This window comes from Polistes dominula, unplaced genomic scaffold, assembly GCF_049000335.1.
Source record: "Polistes dominula isolate Pdom_NZ unplaced genomic scaffold, Pdom_raw_medaka contig_31, whole genome shotgun sequence".
NCBI lineage: Eukaryota > Metazoa > Arthropoda > Insecta > Hymenoptera > Vespidae > Polistes > Polistes dominula.
The window spans coordinates 4,179,146-4,195,156 of NW_028300925.1; the positions used below are offsets into that span (position 1 = coordinate 4,179,146).

At 29.1% G+C, this 16,011-nt stretch overlaps 1 protein-coding gene across 11 annotated transcripts in view; it reads right to left on the minus strand.

Annotated features, from left to right (window-relative positions):
- Positions 1-1,012: 1,012 nt before the first annotated feature.
- LOC107073891 (myelin regulatory factor) overlaps positions 1,013-16,011 on the minus strand; it is a 28,745-nt gene continuing 13,746 nt past the window's right edge. The window contains exons 1-18 of one of the 11 annotated variants that reach the window (XM_015334753.2): positions 15,386-15,663; positions 10,491-10,584; positions 8,510-8,725; positions 8,309-8,400; positions 7,905-8,218; positions 7,529-7,792; positions 7,274-7,452; positions 6,817-7,033; positions 6,509-6,688; positions 6,072-6,401; positions 5,735-5,991; positions 5,313-5,663; positions 5,066-5,240; positions 4,880-4,955; positions 4,676-4,788; positions 4,311-4,564; positions 4,007-4,226; positions 1,013-3,925 (exon numbers count right to left, since the gene is read on the minus strand). In XM_015334753.2, the coding sequence (XP_015190239.2) occupies positions 3,851-3,925; positions 4,007-4,226; positions 4,311-4,564; positions 4,676-4,788; positions 4,880-4,955; positions 5,066-5,240; positions 5,313-5,663; positions 5,735-5,991; positions 6,072-6,401; positions 6,509-6,688; positions 6,817-7,033; positions 7,274-7,452; positions 7,529-7,792; positions 7,905-8,218; positions 8,309-8,400; positions 8,510-8,725; positions 10,491-10,584; positions 15,386-15,521 (3,543 nt within the window). In that variant the 5' untranslated portion in view covers positions 15,522-15,663 and the 3' untranslated portion in view covers positions 1,013-3,850. Of the gene's footprint in view, positions 3,926-4,006; positions 4,227-4,310; positions 4,565-4,675; positions 4,789-4,879; positions 4,956-5,065; positions 5,241-5,312; positions 5,664-5,734; positions 5,992-6,071; positions 6,402-6,508; positions 6,689-6,816; positions 7,034-7,273; positions 7,453-7,528; positions 7,793-7,904; positions 8,401-8,509; positions 8,726-10,490; positions 10,585-15,385; positions 15,674-16,011 lie in introns of those variants that run through there. The other 10 variants (XM_015334757.2, XM_015334758.2, XM_089171361.1 and 7 more) reach the window with 10 other exon arrangements.

A 16,011-nucleotide genomic window follows, 5' to 3' on the forward strand; every position in this document is an offset into this window, starting at 1 on the left:
ATTCACAATCCTTTTTTAGGAAAATGTTATGTAAAACTAAGTTGTGTTTATTTTTTCTCAATTTATAGTATATGTGTGGTGTAAATATTATATTGAATTTACAAAATACGGAGACATACTTTTTTATTACTATATGTGTATATGTATATCTAAATAGATTTCTTATAATATTAATTCTACTATACATTAATATTTTCTTTTAAAAAATAAAATCATCTTATATATTATATTTATATATAGCGTGTAAGTAAAGACTTACATAATTATAACTATCTCTCATAAGTTACATAAATAATATTTCTATAAGTATTTTGTATTTATTTATACTTTATTGTAAATAACGATGCATCTTGTTTATATGTAAGATTTTGTGAATTAGTGGTAGCTTATATAGAGTAAATCATTTTTCTTGGCTATTTTATATAAAAGTCTTTTATTATTTATTTAAATGTATACTTACTTTATATATTTAATTATGAAGAATATTCTATGTAGTCTAATTGAATAAATCTATCTAATTAAATATATATATATATATATATGCAAATATACATATATAATTGCTATTATAAATGTATGTAATCCATTTCTACTGTATTAGAAAATTTACATTTCTACAAAACAGTTAATCAATGCGAGTCTATGGAGATGTTCGTCAATGTTCAAGGATCAATCATTGATTAACTACTTCATAGATAAATTATCGACTGAGTGTCAATAATCATTGATGAATTTTTCAGTAGATAAATAAATCATTGACGAACCACTACGTAAATACATCGTAAATAAAATGAATCGTGAACAATGATAATTAAATATTTCAATTGTTATTGGTAATCGTTAATTAAATTAATATTATCAGACAGTGATCAGATTTTTTCTAATAAGGTATTCTATAGGGTAAAGTATCACTGTGAATTATTGGACTGATTTGAAAATCATAGGTTTAAATATTATCGAAATATAAACAGAGAAATTGTGAATGTGCTCATAAATAAAATATCTTATCGTATTTCATTTTAGAGTGCCTTTATTTATATAGAGTTATGCAAATGTAAAGTGTTAATGTGTTATATAATGTTCTTCATTTTCACAAAAAATACATGGGTATCTATGCATTTTCTCTATATTTCTTTCGTATATATTATTATTATTATTATTATTATTATTATTATTATTATTATTATTATTATTATTATTATTATTATTATTATTATTATATTACGGTTAAATAGATAGAATAAAAATATTTACCTAGATTATACTATCATTACATTTGTATATGTTTGTGTGAATATTATATATAATTGTTGTGTGCATAATAATCTAATAATTACTTTAATATTTTGAGTTATTATTATAGTTTACATAATATAATATATTTACACAAATACTTATTTATATCGCTTAACAGAAAGAAATAGAATAATTTTCTTAATAACAAATCGAAATGCATATTTATTTGCACTTTTTCAAATTTTATATTTTTGTTATTAATCAAAATGTAAAATCAAACTATTTCATGATTGTGTGTATTTATTCATTAATAAGATATTAAAAGAAAATAGTTTTTCTTTATAATATATATATATATATATATGTATCAATGAAATGAGTAGTCATTGAGTAAACAAAGACACGTCGATTTGTTAATTACAAAATATATGTGTATATGTTAGGGGCAATATATTACTGTGGACATTGTATAAAATGTCTGCAAAATATACATTGCCTATAACATATATACGTTAACGTAAATTAAGCTGTTCAGATAATATTGTTTTTATATATATTTATCATACATAACTGTATACTTATATATTATATTATTATAATATAATAAAATATAACATAATTAAAATACAAAATGATAACGAAACAAATATAAGTGGTATAAGAGAGTTTAGAACATAAAATTACAGAAATATATGTGTATATATAGATATCTATCGAATTTATCGATATAAATATCGAGTCACTTGTAACAATGATTTACGAATAATTTAAATTGAATTTGTTCGTGTATACTGTTCATTCTTATTGCATATGTTTTTTTACGTTACATATGCATTATTCTCTTTTTTAAAAATCACTTACGAGTTTTGTTAATCTTATCATATATGATTTGTACCCTGTTAATTATTTACTAATATGTCAAACATAATTTAAACTTATATAATGAAAATGTGCTTACTATTCAATTGTAATAGAATAATATGATATTGTTCTTTTTTTCTTTTTTAATTTTAAGGCAAGTAAGATATACAATAAAAAATGCTTATACTATATTTTATCCTAAAAGCACACAGTCAATGATAATTGTACAATAATATGTTTCTCTTTTATACAATTTATGTATATGACGATATATAGATAGATAGTATTTCTTATTACTTTTAAATTATATTCATTTTTTCTCGTTTACTACGATTCATCACAAGTTTGTGCACGCGATAGTCTCTATTGCATTGGTATTCTCATATAAATCATAACTTTTATCATACAGAGTGAAACACATAACAAATACTCTAATTAACTTCTAAATTATGTATTATATATAAAAATCATATAACTTTCTCTTTTTAATATACAACTTTTATACGATACATAATAATTTAGAAGTTATTTATAGTGAGCATGCAATTGTCTCATTCTGTATTATGCATACGTATTTGCCCCCCAAAAATAAAAATATATGGACGGCAGTAAGTGATACAATGCACATATCATTTCTTCTCGTGCTGCTTTATTTTTTAATTAGAAATAAGCAATAAAAAATAGAAATAAGATTTTTAACTTAAAAAAAAAAAAAAATACTGATCATAATATGAAAAAATGTTGTAAATAATGTTTTTTTTTTTAATTTTTATACTTAATGTTTTAGGTACTGGCTTAAAAAAGAAAATGTTTTTAAATCATATCTTTTACTATTTTCTTTGTTCTTTCGTTTGTCTACAATAAGACAGGTGTAGCATATATTAATAAATACATTTAATTAAAGCCCAATGTTTCTAAGACAAAATTAGGATCACGTATGAATGCATTACTAATTGTAAGTATCTTAAAATAATTTGTTTTAAAAACAAATTTTTATTACATATATTGTTTTTAGGAACTTGAAATCCTATAATATCAAAAGTATTTGATAATGATGATATTGAATATAAATGTGTAATTAATAATAAATAATGATATTATATATGACAAAATTTGTCCTTCGTTAGTAATGCATATTTGCAAAGGAGTATTGGCCAAAACAATTAACATTTAACATGATATGATTTTACAATCGCGCTTAATATATTAGAAAGATAACTAAATATATGTAATATCAAATTAATATTATACATAAATGTTATTAATGCAAGAAATTTCTTTCCGTAATATTTATAAATTAAAACTCGTTTTTTTTTTAGCATACATTCATCACTTATCATCCAACTTCTCTATTAGATTAAAATTAAAAGTTTTGAACAATTATGTTTCATTGTGACAATGATATCTGACACATCTGTTATCGATCGTTATGAAAATATATAAAATATATCACTACTTATAAAATACTATGTGCAAATTGCTCCAAAATTTAATGCCATTTATTAAATATCTGTTTAAACTTTTAATATGAGATAGATAGAGAGAGAGAGAGAGAGAGAGAGAGAAAGAGAGAGAGAGAGAGAGAGAGAGGAGATAAAAAAAGAATTATAGAGTATGCTAAGGCACGGGAGAGATTTACAATCAGATTTATTGTAAATATTATCACTTACTGTTGAGATTGATTTTAAATTGTACACCAAAATTGTATGTCACTCTTTCTAGATCAAGTAAAACATATCAATGTGTGACCAAATTATTCATTGCAGTCTCGATAAAAGTGCAATGTGAATTCTAGATAATCAACACCATGTTGATTCTTACAAATATTCTATAACAAAAAAAGAAAAATTCAAATGTTATTGCGTTAGGAAAAATATTTCACATTGAAATTATTTCGAAACAAACTTACTTCTTGAGGTTGTACAGTGGGTACACGAAATTTTAACGTTTTCCTGAGATAATGTGCTACATCTAAAGGAAAAGATTGATCGCCTGGTTGATTATTATTTTCAATATACTGTGTTTGCTGTTGTTGCAAAGTATAAGTCCAACCACACATCATCGTCTCGTCAATAGAATTTGAGGATACGGGACATTGTTGCACAGTTTGCCAGAACCAAGGCATACCGCTATAAAGTATAAACAGATCAATCATTAAATTAATATTAAAGATATAGAAGAATGAAAATAATATTTTTTATTAGAATACATACAGGAAATGTAATGTAAGATGCATATCGGGCATATGTTTAGATAGCGGTATAATACAACTTATATTGTTGGGAGTATTTGGTGACGCGGCTGAGCAATATCGTTGATCTAAGGAAACATTAAAGCTTTTGGCAACAATAAACAGTTGGGGTTTAGGTTCAGGTGGTAAAGAGCCTGCAGCGTTACTAGCTACTTCTCCCCAATCTGCACCAACAGTTTCTCGTTTTGTCCTTTTATGGAGATATTTGTAATTGTTCTAGAAAAAAAAGAATATCATAATAATACATATTTATTATATTTCAATAGCAAGACTTGTGGGAAGAAAAACATTTTATAGAAAAACATCGTTCTGTATATAATGAGCTACCTCTTTTACGAGAGTTTGTGTGCTAGGATCAGATGGATTAATGCCATTTTGAAAACCTTTGCTTACTTTACGCTTCTCTTCGTGGATATTTAAAGGTTGCTCCAGATGATCTGCTAAAAAAAAATCAAATGATAAATGTAAGAATTAAATCTATTCATAATTTGTATTATTTAAAGGATATATATATCATATAATTATACTTACAAATAGATTTTTTCTCTGGTGGATGATCGGGTTGAGGATCTTCCAATTGATGAATTTCAGCTGAGCAACAGTAAACCTAAATATAAAATATATTTTATATAAATATCATATCTCTTTGTAATTTTACGTAGAAATGTGCATATGTTATAGTTGAATTTTATAATATGTTATATTATAGAATTCTACCTGACATGGACTTTCGAGTTCACTAAAGTGTGCAGGGCAATCGTTTGGCCTTCCTAAAGGAATAGGATCTTTGTTCAAAGATGTTGCATCAACGTCTGTTCCTTGATCATTTTCATCTACGTTACTAGGAATAGCACCTGCGCCGTTCTTACTCAACCAGTTCCCAGGAAATTCGCTATAATTATTATCTCTCTTATTAAAAATATATTTTCAGTAATACATTGAGAGCGTAAATAATTTAACATACTTATTTTTATCGAGTTTTGGTTGCGGTCCCGAATGATTTATCGGATACCACGAAGTTATTTCTTGAGAATATAATTGCTGTTTCGTATTAGGCGATTGTGTTGTTAAAGAATTACTTTTTAAAGATAATCCACCATCTAATCCTCTCGTATATGGACCATGTTTGGTGTATAAAGAAGATATTGTACTATGTAATAAAGAATTTAATCTAGGATCATATGTTGGAGTTGTTGATAACATGATTGGATGAACAGGCTTCACAGCAACCATATCTTTACTTGCCATTGTAGACAATTCAAGACTACTACGTTTTTGGTACTCCAGAAAGTATAATGTTACCATTGCAACCAAACTATAATGCATAATAATCGTAAGTTTGTAAATAATTTTAAAGTTATAATATGCAAAGATAATAATAATTACCAAAATGCCATAATCAGTATAAGTATAACGAAAATAATTTGTATAAATTTATTACTGCATAGAAGTTCGTCCTCTCTTTCAATCCTTTTTGTTTTACCAAGAATAGATTTATTATTAGTAGGCGATGAATATTTATTACTCGAAATACTAGACACCGTACTGACAGAACTTTTAAGACTGTCGCCTCTTTTTAACTTAGCAAGGCGTTTGTTTATTCTTTCTAGTTGATCTATTCTAGTTTCCAAACTGTCTGTTACCTGTTTAATACCAAATATATTGACATTATATCAAATCCGATTCCTTAACAAATACAATCTAAGAAAATGTAAGAACATACTTTGCAAAGTTCTTTTACAGCTCCTACATTTTCCATGAATATTCGTTCTTTATTAACGACCAAAAAATTTTCAATCCTTTGACCATTGGGAAGAACAATATCACCAGCTGGAAGTACAGCTTCCGGTAAAATTTGTTGTACCTCTTGAGCTATCACACCTGTATCTTCTTGTGGTTTTATTCCCAAACCTGAATGCAAGGCAAATTCTGGAGCATATCGATATCTTACTACACGAAGTTGTTGTACATTTCTCAGTTGTTCACGTGTATCTACTTCTTGAACATTTTGTTTAGCTCTTGCATCACTTGGTTGAACAATATGACCAGTAACCTACGATTATATACATAAATACGTTACTACGTATCTAATTACTTTCCTGAGAATTAATCATTATTTTAATATTGTTGTATCATAGGGACGATGATTTTAGAAATTACCTTCATATTTCCATGAATTACAAGAGCCTCGTCTGGTCTATCCGTGTTAATGCCAACTCGGCCTGCATGATAAACGCTATCAGATGCTGCACCTCTTTGCCATCCCCCTTCAGCTCCAACGCCGCTACCCTCAGATTCAAATTGTCCTGGATTACTTGCCTGTACAAAATGTTGCTGGTTCTATAGAACGTTCTGTCCTTTAATATGTTACATTTTTATAACAAAAAAAGAAGAGAAAAAAGAAAAGAGAATGGAAAAAATTTGGAAACAAAATTGTTTATCATTTTGTTAAAACAATATTGTCTTACCCTAACAATTATTCTTTCCGAAGCATGTGCCACGACTTGATAAGTAGCTTGATCCGCTGTATGAGCATGAAGACCAACAACCAAATGAAAATATCTTTGATCTGGATTTGGCTTTCCTTTCTTACGCATATTATTACTCGTTGTTTCACTGAAATGTAAGCGGCCGACTGTTACTTTCGTAACACGTTCGCCGCCTAAATCCACCCTGGAAACAACGCTATTTTAGTGTAACATAGAGAAATGCTATTTACAAAGAACACCTTATATTAGTTGTGCGAGGTGCATTCAATTTATTAAATTATCCGTCAAAAATGTTAAGAAAAGTTTTAAGCTTCTAGTGTAAAGTAATTTCTTGGAAAAAATAAGAAGAATATATATATATATATTTAGAACTTGAATGCATACTTCGCATTATTTACAAATTAATAATTAATCTCATTTCATTTATTATACTCACGTAACAGGATGAAAAGGTTTCTTGCTTCTGTCGCTTTGACTTTGTTCTACTCTGATCGTTTGCGTCGGCGATTCAACTTTAACTCCATAAAAATGTAACTGAAAGCTATTTATTTTTTTCAGACCTTCACCAGTTCGAACAAATACAGCCTCTCCTTGAAGCTGAGCATGGCAAGTGATCTAAAAAAAAAAAATAATACGACGAACAATCGGTATGGCTATTCATTATGCATATTTTAACATTGTCAATTCTTACTTGAAAATGATTTTTCTTTTGGCAAACAAAAGCATCGTCGGAATTACTGAAATTAAATCCCTTATCTGCATCGACTCTGTAATGCGGTACAGGAAGTTCTTTTAGATTATGATCGCAAAGTACGTGCCAAGAAGTTTGTTGAAAGGGATGAAATCGAATACATTGATAACTAGGATCAATGTAATTGCTGTCAGCAACTTCGTCACCATCGAGAACAGCACTACTACTACTGCAACTATGTTCCACCGTTCCCAGTTCCGGTTCCTTATGCAAAGACCATACGAAGAGTACAAAATGTGATTGAAGAGAAAAAGGAAACGCAGAAATTAAAAAAATAACTACTTAACGATTACTATATTATAAGGTAGATATTTACCTGTTTGACATGGACGAGTCCATCCTGACTAAGTTTTCTCTTTTTAGGTGCTGACTGAAGAGACGAATACAAGGTGTTAATACCATCGTTAGCATGTTCGTGCGACAACGGTACTAAGGGTGGTGCAATTTGTTGTTGCGTCGACAAATTCGTCGTTCCTGACGTAAGATGAGGAGTTAAGACCGGATGTGTCAACAACAAGGAATCGGTAGACGTAGCCAATGTTCTTGGTGAGGATGGTAACAAATTGCCTGGATAATTGGATGTACTACCTTGGTGATGTAAAAGTATTTCTTGTAAAGCTGCCTTTTGATCTGGGATATATGATAAATTTTCATTAAAATTACATTTTATCTCAATAATAACTGTTATAAATAATAATGAAATAACAAAAAACATCTTACGTGGCGAGTGAGCGTGTTGGGGATCATGGTGTCCAGGTGGAGAATATGGTGGTTCGCTTCCACTGTCCGGAGGACTTTCTGGCAACGGATGTCTACCATATACCATAATCAAGCAATAACACACAAGGGGTATATTAATTAGAAAATCTATAATGTGTTTATTTTAAGTGATCAAAAGATACATAATTGTAGCCAACTTACGGATGAACGTACGATTGTGGATCCTTGTAGGTGGTACCATTTGGGACAGTGGTAGTGGTGGTACCAGAGGAACATGCATTCGACACAGCATGGTTGTGAACGATTGGTGAAGGTAAACGTTGTGGTGTTTGCTGACTACCCGTTGCTTCAACTCGATCACCATGATTCGTCGTTCCACTCCCGTTTTCTTCTGCTGCGAGAGTGTCCGCGAAATATCTGAATAGAAGAAATAACAAATAAAGATAAGTATTATTTTTTTTATTTTCATTATATTTTAAATAAGTCAAACATATACAACAAACGTATTTTTAATGTTCATTATTTTTCTTCATTCTTATTTACTTTTTATGCTTTTTAGAAGTCTACTACTCTACGTGATAATATAATTAAAGTCTAGTTAAAGCGGAAGGAATAATTTATCGTATAGTTTTCATAAATTAAATACGGTATTTATAATAGTGGATGAATACATCTATGTGAACGGTGCAATGGATATGGGGAATTTATAAAACATGAGATATCGTTATCGTTTGCCTCGTTACAAGGCGAAATACCGACTGATATATGAGCTTTGCTTATATGATATTTTCAAATTTTCCTTTTTTACTCGATTTTATTTGTATTAGAGTCACAGTATTTTTATATTCGTGTATTTACCTATAGCGTTCTCATATTCTAATTAGAATCTTTCTAAGTTTCTTTATTTGTATTGCACTTGCGTTAAAGATGAGTATGTAATATATTGATTTATTAATTTGCTAATACTTGTTTTTTTTCTTTTTAAATATTTGAAAAATAGAATATTTTCTAAAGAAAGATAATATTACAGTCGATATAAAGGATATTGTTAAAACCTTTTAATGCTAGAAGCACACAACACACAGTGAATTACCAAGCCTAACTCAGCATGCAGTGATTCCATCAATTCCATCCAGTCTGTCACTGTCATTATATCATTACACCTCTCTGCGATCGTTACTACACGATATCTGTCTGCTCGATATAAATGTATCTGTCTGTAGAGAAGAGTTTATACGTTAGCAAACGAGCCAATCCAATGTTCTTTATCTATCTCGTCTACAACATGAAGTCAAATTTATTTCAAAAGGAAACACATAGACGAACATTGAAAAATATTAATAAAAACTGTTGATTTTAACTATCTTCCTCTTTAAATCTCGACTCTAGACAATATGCAATACCTAACATTTGACGATAAATTGTGGCACGTGCTGGAACAGCGGTAGTATGGATCGTGTCGAGACCGTTCAATTTAGAGATTTAACATGATATGCGTATGTCGACGACAGGAAACGCGTGCTCATTACTCCGAATAATAAGAGCATATTGTATTTGAATTTGTTAGTCCTTTGAATGGATATCAATTGTTATTAAAAATTATCGCGAATCCTTTTTTTTTCTTAAATTGCAAAATTTTTACAATGTTTTTTAAAATTAGAAAATGAGTTTGAAGACAAAAATCAATAGGGTGAATAAAATATATTATACGTATGTTCCTAGTGTCAGAGTTTCTTGTTAAAATGAAAAATAAACAAAAAAAAATAAAAAGATTTGCGAGCTTAATAAAAGTAGCTGTCGTAAATATGTATATGTGTATGTTATGATGATGTGTGTATATGTTGATATGAGACAAAACACAATAGCCTTGTTCTCTCGTCGAGTTTGCAACGCACATTGTACACGTGCTCATACACGCGGGACGTAGGCGTTAACGATGGCTTCCCACCAAAGTTAAATTCACTCGTTAATCTGAGAGATGGTAGCAGGAGAAGCTTTTTAAATTAGTTGCTCCTTTAAAAACAAAAAAAAGAACTATGTGAGCGAGCACGCACGCACGCACGCACGCGTGCGCCACACACACTCACACATACACACACACGTGCATAAAATCGAACTCATCGATGATTTTCTTTCGAAATACAAAAATCAAACGTTTACGAAATCAAAAAGAAAAACTCACGTAGCTGGTTGTTCGCTGTCGCTGTTAATAAAATCCTCCAACTGCGAAAAGTCAAAGGCTTCGTTGTCAATTCCTCCAACGAAGTCACCTCGACCTAAAAAAAAGACCAAAAAAAAGAAATTCGCATTTTTTTTATTGGCATTGCACATCGCTCGTTAAATGTTTATAAAGAATTTTGTCTTTGGTGTAATTATCTTTTAATGTTTTACATCATTTCTAGTTTTTTTAAACTTTTCTTTTATTAAAAACATTCAAATCTGATATTAAGTACTTAAATTACTGAAAAAAAAGTTACACAGTTATTTACGATCGCAACATCGTAAGAAGAGAAAAGTAAATAAAAAAATCTATACCATAAATTTAAGATATTTATTCTAACTAGATGACAACAGTACAATTAACGGGAATATGTGAATGCATTATTATGAGGATTAGATGATAAGAAGAACATCTATATAACGAGAAACAAAACGTGATATCTTTGACTTAAGTCTCTTAATAAGAATCGATTAGTTGGTTGCCTTTTTAATCTATTTTACAACATAATCGAGAAAGCGTCGAGTATACGAACAAAATCACGTTGTCTATCATCTTGATAATTCGTTCAAGAGACTAGAGAAGTTTAAAGAACAGTTTAGATGTAAGAAACAAAACGAGAAAGTAGAGAGATTTATTGGTTCGAGGAGAAATGATTTCTTGGGCTATTGAATTTCGAAGACGATATCATGCTCGAGTGAACAGTATATTGTTGATACACTTGCGGAATACATATATACGGAATTTATATTTAATTATATTGCGGAATACATATACTCGTTTTCTTTTAACGATAAATTCAATAGAATTTTAAGAAAGTACAGTTTAGTATTTTGATCGTAATACAGGGCAGACCTAAAGTTCCTACATGATTTTAATAATCATTCACTCTCTTTTTTGGACATGTAATAAAGAAATTGAGACGTGTATGTATATATGTATATATATATATAAAATGACATACATATCTTGGATATTCTTAAAAGCATTTAATCCAACGACTCAAGTGTCATAACTCGATGCTTCCGGTCTCTGTCATATAAGTTATGTAGCGTTATCCAAACGTTAAAGCGCCTTTAAGACTTCGCAGAAATCATCATCTTTTATATAGCAAGCATTTATATTACACTATAATATCCTTTCCATTGATAGATGTAACGTTATCATTTTTAATCAAGCCAGGTAAAACGTCATCCCACGTCCCATTGACATTTAATAACTTGTAAACATCAATATTTTACATATAATCGATGTGAATAAACATGAGCTTAGTTAGCAATTTAAAAGACTATTGTATCTTGAGGAGTAAAATAGGCATATCATCTCTCTTGTGTATAAAAGAGATTTCAATCTGTCCTTTGAAAAAGAAAGAGACGCTTTGTTGATCAGAAAATTAGAATCAATTAAATACAGAGTTGAATATAATTTACTAGATAATTTGAAATATCAATTATTGTTATTTAGTACTATACTTTTTGAATCCTACATGTCTAGTTTGTATTTGTACGATTTGAAAAAATGAAAAGATTAGTCTAAAAAGTGTCGAAAAAGAATAATTAATAATTCAAATTAGTTAAATATTTATAATTTATCTTATATTTAAAATAGAATACATTTCTATCTTTCTTTTTTACTTTTTTTAAATAATCGAATAATTGATCCATCTATTAAACGTATTTTATTGTAAGTTGCATTTATGTATGTAAGAAAGAAGGAAAGATCGCGATTTTTCGATTATAATCGATAATTATAAGTGAAAACAGTTATTGATCAAATATCCTGTTTTACGAGATACAACTATAAAATTATTCGACATCACGAGTACGTTATCCTTGTATTTTCTGTACAACTAACATAAGCGAAAATATAAGATTTTTAAATATGTAAACACACGGTTCGAGTCTTCTTCTCGTTTAAATCTTATCCTTTATGTCAATCTATACTTTGCCGGAAAATCCCAGACATTCGTGGAAGGTGAAGAAGGATATATATTCTTAGTGCACGTGACTTTACTTGCTCGATACATCGCATTTATATAATTAGTATTGGTATATAATGAATGATTATTCTTTTTGAAGCTCGGTTAAGTCTTTTATAGTCCTTAGGAATTACGAATAAGGAAGTTGTGTAATGTTTAACGCTACGACTACAAGATACCTCACAAAAAGATTATAATATAAGTATTTTCAAGATTTTTTTCTTTTACAATTACCAAAATAATAATTATCAAAGTAATGTTATTATCTAAAAGATATTTCTTTTCTTTATTCATCATTTTAGTGCCAAGAATATTATGTTATTTAACTTGAATATTACCCTAGTAGCACAAAATATTGAAAAATATTTAATATGAGTATGATGAAAGTATTTAATATTAAAAAGATATTAAATCTCTTTTTAATATTAAATACACATGTATTTGTATGTATTGTTTTTTGTTTGTTTTTTTATATCATTATCAGTATTGTACGTTTACAAAGTATGAGAAAAAAGATGAAATTTAAAGGGTGAGTCGTTGTAAAGGTTGGGCCGTTGCCAACCAAGTTACCGGTAAAGTATCGACCAAACACTATTCTCTAGCTTGATGCTTCGAATATACTTTGAATCTGAATATCTTTACATTTCTATATAGATATATATCTTGAACATAAATGTAGATGTTCATAAACACACGTCATATTTTTCAAGAATATTTTTCTATGCAAAATAAATATGAAATTAAAAGAACGAGTACATACAAAATTTCTCTTAAACAATAATGCATATATGTGCACATGAAAACAAAAAAATGTATGATTTCAAAATATTATAAATTATAATCTCTTTGAGTAAATTTGCATGGTAACGATCGTCTATAACAATAACTTATTTCTTCCTCTTTCTTTCTTTCTTTTTCTTTATTTTCATTTGTAAAACATGGACGTAGTTATAGATCTTTCTTAAACTTTCCCACACGCAGGGTAAAGTCAAGAAAGGTAATATTTTTCCACGGTGTATGTAAGTACGCGTGTCTTTGACGATGAGTTTCACCGAGTTTCTGTCTTTTTGCGTAATAATATGACGTAGTCATTAAGAACAAAGCCGAAAGGAAGTCGTTAATGATCTGACGAAAAAAAGAGAGAGAAGGAAGAGAAGTTTGAAAGATCGTTCATTAAATCAAATGATTAATTATTATATTTTATAAATGATAAATTTAATGTGAAGTAAATTATTCTTCTTCTTTTTTTTTTTTTTTTTTTTTTAAGATAAATATTTGAAATTTTCGATTGAAATCTTATAATTAGAATTACATTATCTTATAACAAGATAATAATTGTCCAATTAATGATATAACTATAGTTTCTCGTGATATACGAATAAAAGATGGATCGATTTATCTCGACCTCCTCTGCGATTTTATTCGAATTTAAATTACTCGAATTAGTTTACCAAATTAATTCGATCCATCAAAATGGTTTTTTCTATTTTTTTTTACCTATCCGAGTTTAATTGTACGTTCGATCAATTTAGAAAATGAATGACCGTTATAAGATTTAGTTGAATTGAAGTTTTAAAAATAAAAACTTAGCGCGGAAATGATCGATTAAATAGAATTGACATATAAATGTTCCATAGTATTTATTTATTACCATGAATAACTTGCATAAAAACATTTGGTACAAAATTTATAGAAATTTAACTTTCACTTGAAGATCGATATTATTATAAGTTTGTTCCCTTTTTATAGTAGATATTCGATATAAAGCGTGAAAATGATCGAAATTTCAATTCTCGGGAGTATCGGTGCATCCAATCGTAAAAGAAAACAATCATTAAGTATAATAAGCTTATGGCCAATCAAATGCTGAATGATGAACTAACAAAAAATTGCATAATATATATATATATATATATATATATATATATATATATATATATATTACTTCCTTCGTCTACTTTCACCTGTAAAGCAAATAGAATAAAAATAAATTGTCTAGATATTTATATCTACGGATAAAAGTAATCTATAAGGAATCCTTCGAGAAAATGTACTTCCTTTCGTTCGATATTCGGAGAGAACATCCTTCCTAAAACGATTGTAACTTAAGTTACAACGATCGATACTGTGATTAATTATCTTCTGATATCATCTACTATTTTATTACAGATTTATTATATTGATCGTTATGCAGTAACAAGGAGATCGATAAAAAGTTTCCTTTGACCTTGGGAAATGTACAGAATTTTACAAAATTTTTTATTAATATTTGTTTAATAAATTGAGAGGGGGGAGCCAAATATTTGAAAAAATCTAAACTCATTTCAAATATTCAAATATTCGAGAGAAAAATAAATGCGTATGTTTGAAAATGTGAGAAATTTTCAAAGAAACGTGATGCGGAACGTGAGTCGAGGGTGTAGTATCATAGTATTTCAAACCGGAAGAGAAGGGCAACTTAAACGAAGGAAGTTAATCGTGTATAAAACAAAATCGTCGATCTAACTTGATCGCAACGTTCAAAAAACAGGGGCCAGAATGCAGCTGTCCAATACATTTTTGTTTTTTATTGGAACCTAAACGATTAGGGTGTGCAAGGTTTAGCTACTGCTTTTTTCACGGTAATTAACCCTCTCATTTGAAGGGGAAAAATGCGCTATGAATAAGGTATTGCCGCCTTCATCGCCTACGTCAGGTGTTAAAACTGGTATCACGCAATATACACCAACGTGTGTAATCCGAATAACAATTTGACGTTTCAAAATGATCATCATTTGTTCAAATTGTTAAGAATTTCGTTCGTTAGAAAATATCATTTCGTTTGGATCGCGAGATTTCTTTTTTTTCTTCTTTATAATTATTATAGATCATTAAAATTTACCAGTAACGTTAAGAAGTCTACGAGCCGAAACTTGATTCAAAACCACAGTGTCATCGTGATGATCACCGGTATGTCCTCGTCCCGTTTGAACAGGATCAGAGGATTGATGCTGTTGTAATGCCCATGAAAATTCCATACCGAGAATAATTAGTTCCTTTTTCGAAACAAATCACAAAATCACTTGGTCGCTACATAGCGTTGTATTTGATGTTAGATCACTATTAACGTCCCAGATAAAATATTGTTATCAATGACGTAGTCAGTGTCATTCTTTTTTACACAAATGACTCTTGTATTATTTTCTTTTTTCTCTTCTCCCTTTTACACGTTTGATTTTGATCTTCTTATAACACTAACGTTGACAACAAAATACAACTCGTATGTGTTTATGTGTGTGTTTGTGTGTAAAAATCGTTAATGCAATTAAGAGAAAAACGTAGAAAAGCAAAGTCCATCAGAGAAACAAACTATCGGTTGAGAGTTATCCGTTATGATTCGTGAATAAGCGGGTTGTTCGTGTCTCTCTAGTCTTCTGGTGGGGGAGTTGCAGTTTTCTAGGGGGTCACTCCTCGATCCTCCATACTTGTGGAATATAGTAGTGGGGATTTGCCCTCTGCTGCTAGGGC